This window comes from Anarhichas minor, unplaced genomic scaffold (genome assembly GCF_050575085.1).
Source record: "Anarhichas minor isolate MPS153535 unplaced genomic scaffold, ASM5057508v1 ptg000073l, whole genome shotgun sequence".
NCBI classification, from domain to species: domain Eukaryota; kingdom Metazoa; phylum Chordata; class Actinopteri; order Perciformes; family Anarhichadidae; genus Anarhichas; species Anarhichas minor.
In genome coordinates this window covers 9,118,056-9,132,687 of record NW_027466519.1, presented here as the reverse complement: position 1 = coordinate 9,132,687, position 14,632 = coordinate 9,118,056, and the positions used below count along the sequence as shown (strand labels likewise).

General features: G+C 41.6%; 1 protein-coding gene across 1 annotated transcript; it reads left to right on the top strand.

Annotated features, from left to right (window-relative positions):
- The first annotated feature begins 1,267 nt into the window (after nt 1–1,267).
- On the top strand, nt 1,268–3,727 carry purg (purine-rich element binding protein G). Its single transcript, XM_076079833.1, has one exon. The coding sequence runs from the start codon at nt 1,552–1,554 to the stop codon at nt 2,608–2,610; it is 1,059 nt and encodes a 352-aa protein (XP_075935948.1). The 5' UTR covers nt 1,268–1,551; the 3' UTR covers nt 2,611–3,727.
- Nucleotides 3,728–14,632: the final 10,905 nt, after the last annotated feature.

The following is a 14,632-nucleotide window of genomic DNA, read 5'->3' as shown; positions in this document are numbered from 1 at the left end:
ATAGTAGTGTAGTATAGCATAGTGGTGTAGTATAGTAGTATAGTATAGTATAGTATAGTGGTAGTATAGTATAGTGGTATAGTAGTGCACGCACATGCACTCACATAAAATAACATGCACTCACATGCACTAAAAGGCACTAACATGCACTCACATGAACTAAAAAGCACTCGCATGCACTAAAAGGCACTCGCATGCACGAGGCCGGCTATGTGAACAACACACAGAGGCAGAGAGACTTCACTCTCTGCTCAGGGAGACATTGCTACACTAGATCTTTACACAGATGATGGTTATTGATGATATATTAATGCTCTGAATGTGAAATACAGCTTATTCAACCTGTCACCCTATTAGCTCATCGTTTTTGTGTGACTTCATGGACAGCTGTACCGTGTTAATGGTTAATACACCTGTGTAACCATTTCCATATAACAACAGTGACTGTCTGCTGATTAGAACTAACAGTGGATTTATTTGATGGTGGAAATGTATTCTTGACTTTTTACAAACTGTGAAACAAACGAAGCTACGCTCAGCAGACATGTTTCTTACTCTTAACAATGGCCGAACTCCAAATGACTTCTGGGTCACATTGACCATGTGTTTCAGTGTTCGTGGTAGTTTAAACACAGATTTATATAGGACTACAAGACAAGTCACCAGTATTGTTTCATAAGATGATGCACTTTTTGATTTGCAACAAATTAAATTTTTCCAAACAGATGGCACACATTGAATATGGGGCTGTGTGGGTAACCGATGAGAGATTGTATTACCTGTCGCCAAAGGTTGGGGGAACGCTGTATCTAAATCATGTAGGTTTGAACTGTGTTGATTTCATTATTTGACTTGAATATAATATAATAATTGTCTGACAAAAATTAGAATCATGTGATTAGTGCATTATGGTGCACTTATTCTTTATTACTGTATAACTATTATATTTTAAATAACTAGGCTATTATGAGTTGCTTTCAAAGCCATAATTACGAGACTATAAGCAAACTATTTCATCTTCCACAATGGGCTCATTATTAGGGGCTGGCCGTGTGATCTGAGGCATCTTTTCCTCATAAATCGATATTCCTGTTCATAATATCTGCGGACCGAGCTCGATGCAGCTGAGGCGAGTGTGTGAGAACCACAGCGTGTCTCTTTAACTGAGGTATTCTCAGGACGGGTAAGGGGAGGAGGAGGAGGGGGGGATGGGTTCATCGGGTTCATGTAGTATTGGACGCCTCCTCCCATTTCAGGTTGGCTGCTTCCCTGGCTGCCTCGGTTGAAAGGGGTAGCTGTGAGGAGAGTAGGTGATGGAAACCGATGGAAGTTTGCAGTGGAAACGGTTAGATAGCCGAGCTTGACCTTTTATTCGGGACACAGAGACTCGATCAGCTGGTGACACCAGACTAGCTGCCATTTTTAGGTCATTCGAGGCATCCGGCTAACTTGTCTTGTGAAAAGAAACAGCCTGCTTTATTCGTCTGTTAGTCGCCCACTGGGATGGGGGGATCGCTTTGTCCTGTGCTGTCTAGTGGCGGAATATAAATCATGATGGCTGATGGATGTTGCAGAGGGATGGAAAGAGGCAGGGGTAAGATTGCATCAGATTCTCTACCAAGACCCACATATTCTCAGCAATATGTGCAGACCGGACCCGTGCAGCAGCAGCAGCAGCAGCAGCAGCAGGGCAATGACATCCAGGAGTTAGCCTCCAAACGCGTCGACATCCAGAAGAAGCGCTTCTATCTGGATGTCAAGCAGAGTGTGCGCGGGCGCTTCCTGAAAATAGCCGAGGTGTGGATCGGTAGAGGCCGCCACGACAACATCAGGAAGAGCAAGCTGACACTGTCTATGTCGATGGCTCCCGCTCTCCGCTACAGCCTGGGAGACTTCATAGATTACTACGCCCGAATCGGACTGCGGGGGGGCCTCGCGCCTCCGCAGATCGAGGAGCACAGCGGCGGCAGCAACAACGGCCAGGGCCGCGCGCACGACTCCCGCAGGAGGGCGCAGGAGCAGCACGCGGTGCCGTCTCCCACCGGCTCCCCGGTGTCCGACGACCATGCCCACCGCGTCCTCAAGAGCGAATTAATCGAGAGAGACAACAGGAAGTACTTCCTGGACCTGAAGGAGAACCAAAGGGGTCGGTTCCTCCGCATACGGCAGACTGTCAGCAAAGGACACGGCACCATGGGCTACTACGGCCAGGGCATCGAGCAGACCATCGTGCTGCCCGCGCAGGGCCTCATCGAGTTCAGAGATGCGCTGTCGCAGCTGATCGAAGACTACGGCGACGAGGACAGCGACGACCGCGGGCGAACCGGCTCCAGGAATCACGACGACAACCCCGAGCTTCCAGAGGCCGCGTCTTTCCGGGTTGACAACAAGAGGTTCTACTTTGACGTCGGCTCCAACCGGTACGGTGTCTTTTTAAAAATCAGCGAGGTGCGGCAGCCGTACAGAAACACCATCACGGTTCCCCTGAAAGCCTGGTCCCGGTTCGGAGAAAATTTCGTCAGGTACGAAGAGGAGATGCGACGGATTTTCTCCTGTCACAAAGAGAAGCGGATGGACGCGCGGCAGGACAGCGAGGAGCAGGAGGACTGACCTTGGCAGAAGGCTGGCTTTGTGCATGTATTCTAGGGAGCGTGTTAACGAGAGATCCAGACGTGACAGCGCGCCCTAAATACCCCCATGACAGCGTGTGTGTTTCTGCAGCCTCCTGCACGAGACTCAGTGTCCACCTTCACTTTTTGGCTCATGTCACCAAAGGGCTGGTAAACCACCAATGAATAACCTGCCAAGAAGTCATCCATTCACAGCCAAATGCCTACATCTGTTTCAGTGAGAGAAGAAAATGTCATTATCAGTGCTATTTAATCCACTTTAGCCGGGGACCACCCGGGCCTAATGACCCCTCCCCCCCCCTCTTAAATTGAAGAGATTATAAATTACAGCATTGTTTTCGTTATGAGTTCCATTGAAAGGTCACAATAGTGTGCTAATCCAATTTAATCATTCAGCACATTGGTAATCACTTGTATGACGTGCACATGTGCAGAAAAGCACAGCTGCTCGCTGAAAGTCAAATTATCTTAATATGTGTCCATTATAGATTGTGCAAAAAAGAAAAATAGATATTTGTGGTAACAATTATTTTCATCTTTGCAACTGAAAAGGAACAGAAGACCTCACATGTAGATTTGGCTTGTTTTTTTGGGGGGGGGGGGGGCAAGCAGGAACTTGCTGTAAGTGCAACACACACCGGCTGCATGGACCGACGCGGTGGGCTCACATAGAAAGAACAGACGCTGTCGACATGCAGCACACTGCTGGTGTGTGTTGCCCTTCAGTGGACTCCAACTACGATTACTTCCTACACAGGAAATTTGTCGTTCATCTAAAGAATTACAATGTTTATTACAGTTGCCACTGCAGAACACACACACGCACACACACGCACGCATGCACACACACTAGGTGTTGCCATGTAGAGGTTAGGCTTTCACATAATAAATTATCTGCTTTTGCGTTCGTTTATAATGACACAACAATGGAAGAATGTGCACATGACCGGACCAGGTACCCTGCAGTGATGTAGCATCGTGTTGATCTGCTGCTTTCCTCGGCATCATCGAGACGAGGGCGGAATGCCAAAGTGCTGTGGAGTCCAGCCTCAAAGGAGAACCAGGACTGGTTTCTGATAAGCCTTTGGACTGGACTTGCTGCGTGCTGTTGATCCTTCACAGCCCCCCCCCCCCCCCCCCCCCCCGCTCTGTTCTGCCGTAGTGCTGCTGTCAGCAGGAAAGCACCAAACAGTTTACAGCGGTTAACCAAGTTGGCAAAGGAGACAGACATGAATCCAAACATTTATTAGCGAGTGCAATACATCTTCTTTATGATTCTATCCAACACAGGCACTTAGTCCACAAACACAGGGCCGTGTTAGTCTTATCTATACTTGTGTCGCATTCAGATACTATTTGATTTCTTACTTTCTTTGGACCTCAAACACTTGAAGAATAATTGACTTGTGGCATTCATAGATCTCTGTATGAATATATCTTTGAAGAGATGTCTCCTCTCTCCATCCAAGAACCCAGTTGAAGTGGAGAAGAGACGCGTTTGGATCTCGTTGTTCTGAAGGATAAGTGTGTTGTTGCCACATTATTTGTACGGTTTGGTAATTGTAGCCAAACAGGTCAGACTTACATACTCTGTTTGCTGAAGGAAAGGTACTTTACATGTGTTCTGCTGAGCACACAGGAGATGAGTACAGGCTGCTGGTCTTCAGTGGCCCTCAGTGCGGCACAGTCATGACAGGAAAAAGAGCTGAAGCTCCGGGTGGTGGTACCACCAGTACACAGTCACACCGCAGAAACAAGCTGAAACACATCCATCACAGACGAGGCACGGAGCTGGAGGCAGACCTAAACTGCTTCTGCACTGAAACTTGGAGAAACATAAATATTGCTTTCCATTTGTGCGTCATCTGTCACCGCTTTTGAACAATTATCATTTTGTTTTGTGATCAGTTCACCAAATAGGTATTTCCTTCTCAGATTTCTTTATTATTGTTTTTCTTTTTGCTGCATGAGGAGGTCAAATTTTCAGTAAAAAGGAAGAATTAGAGCAAAGTATGGAAAAAATGTCTTACAGAAATATATATATTTTCTATAGATTGCTTTTCTATGCTGTTAATCCTCTTATGAGCCCTCACAGACGGAGACGGTCCAAGTGCCAGTTGCATTGTGATGCCTTGAAAACTCTTGTGGATACTTGAAACATTGAGAATTATATTTCATATTATTTTACTACATGCCCCTTAGACCATTACTCACTGATAATATTTGTAATGAGTTATTTTCTCATGTTATACATTACACTAGTTCCAAGGTCTTACTGCTTAATGTCTGGCTGAGTAATGGATTTGATTCTGGAATGTGTGGTGCTATAGAAATATGTTCATACGCTTTCTGTGTGTTGTATGAAGTGGTCTTTGGGCCTCTGTTTTCAACATGTCACACAGAGGTGATGTTAGAAACCAGACTTGTTTCCTTGATGTCAGTGAACGCCTCGCTGCTCATTGGTACAGCGGGTAGAGAGCCGGGTGGTAGCTCAAACAGGCCTTTCAGACGCACCGATGTGCTCGTCTCTGCTGAACCCTGTATTTTACCTTTCCCCACTATCTCCTCATGAGGACGCGGTGACGTCTTAAAGTGTCCACGTCTTATTTGTGTGTTCTTTTTTGGCTGTGAGTCCCTAAACATCCATGAAGTACTGCCTCCACGAGAGCTTGAAAGAGCTGAATGGTTTGCTGTACATTGAGCTGAATGGTTTGCTGTACATTGAGCTGAATGGTTTGCTGTACATTGAGCTGAATGGTTTGCTGTACATTGAGCTGAATGGTTTGCTGTACATTGAGCTGAATGGTTTGCTGTACATTGAGCTGAATGGTTTGCTGTACATTGAGCTCTGTGTTGTGTGAGAGCTGGTCACCAACGACAAAGAACCCCATTCAGACTTTGACTTAAACCTTGGATCAGTACAAGATGGTCCAAGGTCTTCTGTGAGATCATTCTGGAAGCAGAATCAAGGACTCACAACCTTTTCCTGATGTAAAGTAATAAGCGTTCCACATATAAAAAGTTTAATTTAAAGTACTTATACAAGGCCAGTCTTGATCTAGGAACGGGTTGGTTAACCTAATGGTTAATTCAACATAATGCACATATCCAGAGCATAAACTCCTTGGTTTGCAGACACAGTGCCACCAGCATTTTTTAAGCCATGGCCATGGCTTGTTATCACTTGTTCTGATAGACTGGCTGATGTCCATTAGGGGTGGGAATCACCAGAGGTCCCGCGATACGATATTATCACGATACTTGGGTCACGATACGATATTATCACTATACTGCGATATTATCACAATACTGCGATATTCTGAGTATTGCGATAACATATATTGCGATTTATTACTTTTTTAAACTTCAAATTATGTCCACAAAGGAAAACTGTGTCAACATGTTTTATCTAACAAGATAAAGTTTTCAGTCTGTTCATCTCACTTCAATCATTTTTATTGCAGCAAAATAGGATTGTCAAGCAGAGACTGACCAACAATGTCATAAATGTTGCATGAACCTGACAAACTGAACTGTTTGTATTACTACATAGTCCAACTTAACTAAATGCAAACGTGTGGACTCAGTATATGAACTATAACTTATATAAGTAGGATATAAGAGTTATATAACTCAGTATAACTTGCAATGCGTGGACGTCAAGGGCAGAGAGCCAGTTATGCGCTGCACTCTGCCCATGAGCCTGGCTACTGTTGGCAGATTTAACCCCGCTGTGAGGCCAGATGTCTATCTTTGTTTTGACCAACTTCCTACCAATCACGCTGACCCGGGACCTTTGCTGACCTCACCAGAAAACAACTCAGCACCATCTAGTGGACTGAAAAAGTAATTGATTTGATTTAAAAAAAAAAAAAACATCTTTTAAAAAAAAAAAATAGTTTATATAATAAAAGATCGATACTTGGCGTCCGTGTATCGATACAATATCGCCACGCAAAATATCGCGATACTATGCTGTATCGACTTTTTCCCCCACCCCTAGTGTCCATTAAGATGTGCATATTGAGATTTAAACATAGTTTTGGTTAACTGTATAACCACCAATCTAAATCCGTGTGCAAGGCGTATTCAACTGCAGGTTATCATAGCAGGTAATCAAGTAATCAACCATGGCCTCAACTGATTCCAGATCAACTTTTAAACAGTGTTTGACAAACTTTTTCTGGACAGCCGCTTTCTTAAAATGACAAACGAATCATTTTGAAGAGATAGTTTGATAAATCACTATTGTTTTATGTTAAATACTTTATTAATGAGACAGAATTAATGCATTTAGGCAGAGTCAACAGACTCATTCTTTTCATTTCCTCTCATCAATCAATCAAACAGAATGTACACTCACCTTTCATATTAGATTCAATGTTATAACAACTCTCAGAACAAAAAGAACATCCAGGCTCCCTCATGTGGTTCAAAGGTGTACTGCAGATAGAAATGTTAAGTCAAAGACTATGGAAGCAATTCTGCTCATTTATTTGGCGACCCTGATCAAATGTCCTACGACCCACCTGTGGGTCTCGACCCGGTCTTTGGGAAGCACTGCTTTAAAAGATGAAGAGATTAGCACTTTTATCAAGCTGATGTGTAACGATTCACTTTGAGGTGTCCTGATAGAGTGAATGAATCCTGCTGTGGTTTGTAATGTTGTATCATTCTTGTACTGTGCTCCCCTGTGGTTGGATAACACTGAGCTGCAGCACTGAGGTTGCAATTGAGTGCTCTTGTACTTATTCATATTGATATTCAGTTAAAGCAACTACTTATTGAAAGGCAGTGTAAAATGTAAAATAAATCATAATGTGAGTCCACTTACTGACTAGTCCATGTCTGAACAGAAGCAAGACAAGTCGGGCCCTTTGTCTTAGTGTAGCTCTACTGCGTACTGACTGCGCTCAGTGTAATGGGACGTTTAATGGTGTCGACATGTAGTGACATGACTGATATTGGTGTCGGAGGCAAAAAAAAATGCAGAAACAGTTCTAAAATATTTGTATTGGTGGCAGCCAGTTCTTGTGATGCCTTTAGGTGCATTAAAGCACAGGACTAGTGTGTTTGGTGTGTTTGTTGTCTGCTGTAGGGCATGAAACGTATTGATCTTGTGAGTTGTTTTATTTTCATATGAACGGCAAAAGTTATATAAAGCAGTGTGGGAGTATAACTCAAAGCACAATATATTTCAAAAATGACATGCAATCAGAATATATATCCAATTATTTACATTGATTTGATTCACCATTGCTAGCCAGTGAATTTGGCTAAAGAGGCAAATTTTAAATCTTTCCTCAGTCGAGATATAAATAATTATTATATTATTATAAAGACGTGATATTTATTCTCCTGAAAGTAGAATGAGAATTCCTTAAAAGGTATAAAGTCATCCGTCTTTTGTATTCCAAATATCACTCCAAAAAGCACTTTATTAAATAAAAGCTGCACTTTGCTAATCCGCTGACGTAGAGGGACCATTTCTATCCATGCCTTTGGTATAAAGTGACAATCATGGATCCCTGCTTATAGAATCTGATGAGCTGCAGCTAAACACAACTCCCATCATGATCTGTGTCCCTTTTCACAGCTTCTCATCAAGATGACAGTCTGGAGTTGAACATCCTGTGCACATCAATGCAAATGCAATATTACATAATCATTGTCAGATGTTCTCAGACACTAAAGTCTCACTGATTTTTGTGAAATGAGCACAACATTTGAAGCACAGATTTGTGGACTTGAACGACGTGAGAGAAACTCTAGCATGAACGCTGTTGCTTGGCAACAGCACACGCTAAGGCTGATGCTTTTTACATGAAATTACAAACTACAGGTTCAAAGAATTTGAAATGTTCAATGTCTAGTCATCTTCTTCAATTCAAAATTCACATCTTATAAACTCAACAGGCCTGGCACTGTCCATCTGATCCGTGAGCAGCTATCGGCAGACGTACGAGCTGTGCTGAACTCATTCACACGGCAGCTCAATGAACCAACATTTATACTACGATGTAGTTTAACATTAGATTACATTCGGATAAATGGAAATGAATTAGGTGTCAGTTCTGATTCGAGCACAAAACAGGACGTTGTACCTCACATAAAAAAAGTTCAATGTTTTTTTTGCATGGATTGGTTTGCTGCTGATGACAACTGTTTTATCACACACACTATGAAAACTATCTCCATCTCGATGAGTGCAAAACAGACTCTTTCCCCTCTGGAGCTACTTACTGCTGTTAGTTGCTTTCATGTTCAGACTTTGTGCTCATTTCACAACATTTCATGAGGCCGAGATGAATAAGAGGAAAATGAGCATGGCTCTAAAACATCTCCTTTTCTGTTGTAGTCTCGTATGCTCCTGTCTTTTCTGTAGAATCAAAATGGTGTACTGGATGTCGGTGGTGGAGCCCTCATTTCCTAATTGTTGGGAAATGACGTCGCACTGCCGAGCTAAAAGGATTGTTAGGAAAGCTGAGTGAGATTTGGATTATTTGTCAAAAATTTGTGACCCTGACTTAAAAGAATAGAACCCTCGTTCTTCTTCCTCCAAAATCGAAATAAATAAATAGATAGAAGGACAAAAAAGTTGAAAATGCTTTGTCTGTATTTTCAACAATGTTAGTCACTTATTTGCGTAATAAACGGTGGGTATTTAATAAGTTCCTATTTGTTCTGCTTTTTGTTCCCTTAGAGAGAGGCATACCGGTGCTTTGCTTTATACAGATCATGTATCCTCCCTATTACCGCTGAGCTGCTTCTAGATCGGTTTCGAACGATAAGATAAAATGGATGATGAAAAAGGATCGAGCAAATCTGTAAACTTCTCGCATTAAAAAGATTGCCTTTAGCAACAGCAACCTTGCGCCTTGTGTGCCAACAGTCAGCATCTTCCAGCGTGCATTCGTATAGAAAAGGAACATGCTAAAATAACTAAAAAGCTTTCTGCAATCAACTGCAGACTGAAGGGATAATGAGCATGGAGCTGAACTTACTAAGCTATGTGTTACATGAACTGAACAAACCCACACTTTTATAAATAAAACGTAATGACATGTGCTCTGACAACTGCAACATACCGGTGATTATTACACTTTCTCCATTTTCATTATAATTAGTGTGAAATGACCTCCTGACGTCTGAGTGAAATGAGTCCGAAACGGTGACCTGTATAGTGTAGCGTTACCATTTATTTGCATGGCATACTGACATGAATGGAAACTACATCAGTCTGAAAACAGGTGATCTTTTTAATAATGAAAAGAGGTGGCTCTTTGAATTCAAACATCTATCAACGTCTGTAGACTTTAAAGGTGGCTGTAAAGAAGCTGTAGATTCCTCACTGAGAGAGAACAGCAGGATCCGTGGAATCAGTGGAAAACAAGATCGAAACTGAACTTGTAACATTCCTTATTTGCTCCTGCGGTGTGTTCAACTCCTGTGCTTTGACACGCACAAGACAAATCTTAAGTCAAGGTCCTTTTAACTGCATCATACAGAGTTGGGATCAGTGGAAGACCATGACATGACATTGAGATGACACAGGAGTATGAGAGCACAACAAGAAGCAGTGTATTCACACATAGTGTCACCACAGCTGCTCTTCCTTGTCACTCAGCAAAGTACGAGCAGTAGCTGGAAGACAGATTTGGGGTCTTTTGGAGAGATAAATACCATAAATACTAACTGCTGGTATGGTCTTTTACGGGCTGTGAGGATATAGAGAGCCATCCTACAGCAGGAGGGCAACCAGATGTTGGACTTTGATGAACAACTTGACGAAAGGAGATCTGGACTGTTAACAAAGATCTAATGTTTCCAACCCTGACGCCTTAAAGCACCTTTACAAGTTGACTGTATCTTTGCTTATTGCAATTGTGTCTTTTATTTTTAGCAATTGAGAAATGATAAAAAGGTTCAGTGGTCAGAGCTAACAGAAAACTAGTTCTCATAGGATTGTTACTATACATCTGGAGGATACACCATGATGAAAATTATCATTTTCATCAGTGAGTGTTCAAAGGAATGAGGTGGGACTCACCTTGACAAAGTGTGTGTGTATATCTGTGGTTGTGCAGGTAGAGTGATGTGAATGTGTGCACACTGAACAAGACATTCTGGTTTGTTGTTTTGTCATCAGAGTTTTGGAGAGGGAAATATAGAGATGTCCATGTTGGCTAATCGTTTAAAGATGAAAAAGTGTATATTTACACAAGTGTAATGTAATACATTAGTGTGTCCTATAGTCTTGTAGGGTAACAACAAAAAACACTGTACTGTATTAGTTCATCCTCTACATGTAAAGTACTGTATGAATATTCATTATTTGCCTTGTAATGTTTGAGCGATGCTACGTTTAGAAATGGTAACCAAGAAAACAAAGTTTTAGAGTGTATGCATGCCAATGGTTGGGTCCCAGTATAATAGGAAACTATATGGTGCTATGTTATATTATATAAAGGTGCTTTTATGGACCCCAGCTGAATGCATGCTAAGAGGAACTATCAAGAGAAGAAAAAAAGAAAAGTGACGTCCTTCTGCTGTTCTCAAATGAGTGCTGCCTCCCAAAGATTTTGGAAATTTGGAAATTCCAACTTTCTATTTGTTAAAATGCAGCAAGTTAGTATTCCAACTCTGGTGTACAATACAGAAGTCTGACAACATGTCAGCAGGCTCTGCAAACCTGAGCACACAGTGTTTCTTTATCCTGTTGAGCGATGTCGGTAATTACTATCTGCCAGCAGGGAATTACCGACTGAAGATTAGAAATGGAACGCATAGTAGGTGGCAGATATCCTACCTGATCACAAACGGCAAAGTCTAACTGTAAATGTCATCATAACCAGCATCCACAGCTGTCAGATGTACCAGAACCAGGCTGCAGGCTGAATGTTAGTAGCCCTGAGCTATTGACCAGTTTTATGAAGGCAATGTAAAAACCAACCGTATTTCAAACTAAAGAAGCAATCAGTCATGAGGTGGTTCTGTTCTGAAAAATGTCATGTCTATTTACAGTTACACTGCCTTTGTGACAAAGGTCTAAAAGATCTATAGACAATCTATGACATCATTTTGTACTCTTAATTCTTCAGATGTTTATGTGTTTAAATATGTTTTTCATGTTGCAGAGTTATAGGACAGCAGATATCAATATAGTCTTTGAAGGGTCAAAGTTGTTTGAGTTTAGAAAACGTTGTGCTGATTGTTGCTGGAAAATAATTTGGAAAAAGAAAATGTATGTTTATTGGTTGTATTGATTATCTTTCTTTTTATGTTGTTCATTAAATGTTTTACAGGATTATCAATGCTTTCATTTGTTTTTCATTTTAAGGCTCCAGCCAGTACCATACTATACTAATATACTATACTGAATGAATGCGTGGGTGGGTGGGCACAGTTCTTTTGCTGAGGTGTAAAAAATGAAGTGTAAATTTAAAGAAAGCTTCTACTTGATCATCAAATCATAACATACTGTATGTTGTCGCCCACATTTTCAAGATCAAGCACCATTTTAAACTTTTAAATACTCTGCTTTACATCATATAGTTAAATTATTCAGACGGTAAGTAAGCAGGAAGGGGGATACGTCAGAAAATATGTTTTTGTACAAACGTAGTGATGACTTATTAATATGGTTCATTTAATGAAATAATTGAATGATGCTCTTAGAGATAACTCTTATAAGTTAGCTGTGTCGTCACACTTAAAGCATTGGTCTGCTGGTATTTTATATCTATCTTCTTAACAAATGTTGATAAGAAAAAAATAGAGAATAACAACATAATTTCGTCACAGAGTTATCAGTTAATCCATAAAGATGACAGACACAGCACTGTGTACTGAATAGACACATACTGTATGTCCAACAATGTCTGAATAGTAGCATATTGCAACATGTACTGTATACAGCATATGTTACAGTGGTGAAAAGTAACTGAGTACATTGGTACTTGTACTTTACTTGAGTATGTGCATGCTTCTAATCCACTACATTTATTTACTGCTGCTAGTTATTACCTTTCTCCAGCTCTTCTTGGTGAACCCAGAGGCGTTCCCAGGCCAGAGGAGATATATATTCTCTCCAGCCTGTTCTGGGTCTACCCTGAGGCCTCTTACCATCAAGACGTGCTGGAAAACCTCTAGAAAGGAAGTCACACAGCAAGCATCCTGATGAGATGCCCCAGCCACCTCTGCTGGCCCCTTTCAACGCGATGGAGCAGCGACTCTACTCCGAGCTCCCTCCGGCTGTGCGTCCACTTGTTTCCGTTATCTCACTCTTTCGGTCACTACCCAAAGCTCATGACTTTGAGGGTCAGAATGTAGATGGACTGATAAATTAAGAGTATCTTCACCACAACGGTCCGGTACAATGCTCGCATCCCTGCTGATGCCGCCCTGAACCGCCTGTCCATCTCACGCTCCATTTTACCCTCACTGGTGAACAAGACTCCGAGATACTTGAACTCTCTCACTTGGGGCAGTGAATCACTCCCAACCCGGAGGGAACAATCAACCGTTTTCTGGCAGAGAACCATGGCCATAGATTTGGAGATACTGACTCTCATCCCGACCGCATTACACTCGGCTGCAAACCGCCCCAGTGCTGCTGAAGGTCACATTCTCAATGAGCCAACAGAACCACATCATCTGCAAAGAGCAGAAATGCAATTCTGAGGTCCACAAACCGGACACTCTCTTACCCCCGGCTGGGCCTTGAGATCCTGTCCATGAAAATCACGAAATTCTAGAAAAGGATCTTATTGATTCTTCCACCTCGAGTTACAAACAGAATCTGAAAATGATCCAATTCATATTGGCACCGGCAACATTTGGACAGGGGCATGCTGTTTCACCGTTATTAATGCACATAACAGTCTCATCTGGCTCTATTTTGTTATTATAATGTTGTGTTGGTGCTTGCAGATGCCAGGCTATTTGGAGGAGAGACATTTCAAGAGAAAGTATAGGAGAAGATAAAGCAGTGAATTGGGTTTGAACTTTTCAATGTTCAATGTTTTCTGTAAAGAAAGAAGAAAAGGCAACAAAAAAATGGTAGAAGAAAGAGTGAATAGCAATTTATCCGCATAACATGAAAATAATGTATTCGTCAAGTCTAGTTACAGATAATGCTAACTGTTATGAGATGATTAAAAGAGAAGTAATGTGGAGTCTCTCTCTCCTACTCACTCAGTCCATCTAACTGTCTGTCTGCCTGTCTCTCTCTCCTACTCACTCACTCAGTCTATCTAACTGTCTGTCTGCCTGTCTCACTCACTCACTCACTCACTCACTCAGTCCATCTAACTGTCTGTCTGCCTGTCTCACTCTCCCACTCACTCACTCAGTCCATCTAACTGTCTGTCTGCCTGTCTCACTCACTCACTCTGTCTCTCTCTCTCCTCTCTGTCTGTCTCTCTCTCCCTCTCTGTGTCTCTCTCTATCATACAGTTATTCAGGTCTTAGATATTTTTAGAGGACTGAAGAGTATGAATCTAAAATGCAGAAAAGAGAGTAGCGCTATCTCAATTGAACCTGAACAACACTACCGGTAGCATTGGCGTGTGTATATATTGCGATTTCTTCGGGCAGTAGAAGCCACACTGTCAAAATTTGTTTAGGAATTTTCTAGTTATTATTATTATTAAGCCCGCAGGATTACAATCAGTGTGCTTTGGCACAGGCAGTTTTACTGCCTTTGTGCCACAAAGCCACACTGAATAATACAGATACAAATGACAGAACTAAAATATTTGGTGACAGTTATCTTCAGACAAAAATCTTGAAGTATATTTAGGCCCAAATGTAATAAAAATGTAATAAAAATAATAATGATTGAATTATGCTTTCTTGTTCAGTCTGGCAGAAAGTACATTTGTTATCAATATTTGAAAACATTGAACTGTACATGTTTATTAGATATATTTGGTGTAATATTTTCAGATGTGTTTCTCTAATTTGGTTTTTGATGCAGAATCTTAAAGGAACAACGCCTG

What these genes read in the sequence shown, in the direction of transcription:
- purg (XM_076079833.1), top strand. Translation starts at nt 1,552, where the DNA reads ATGATGGCTGATGGATGTTGCAGAGGGATGGAAAGAGGCAGGGGTAAG.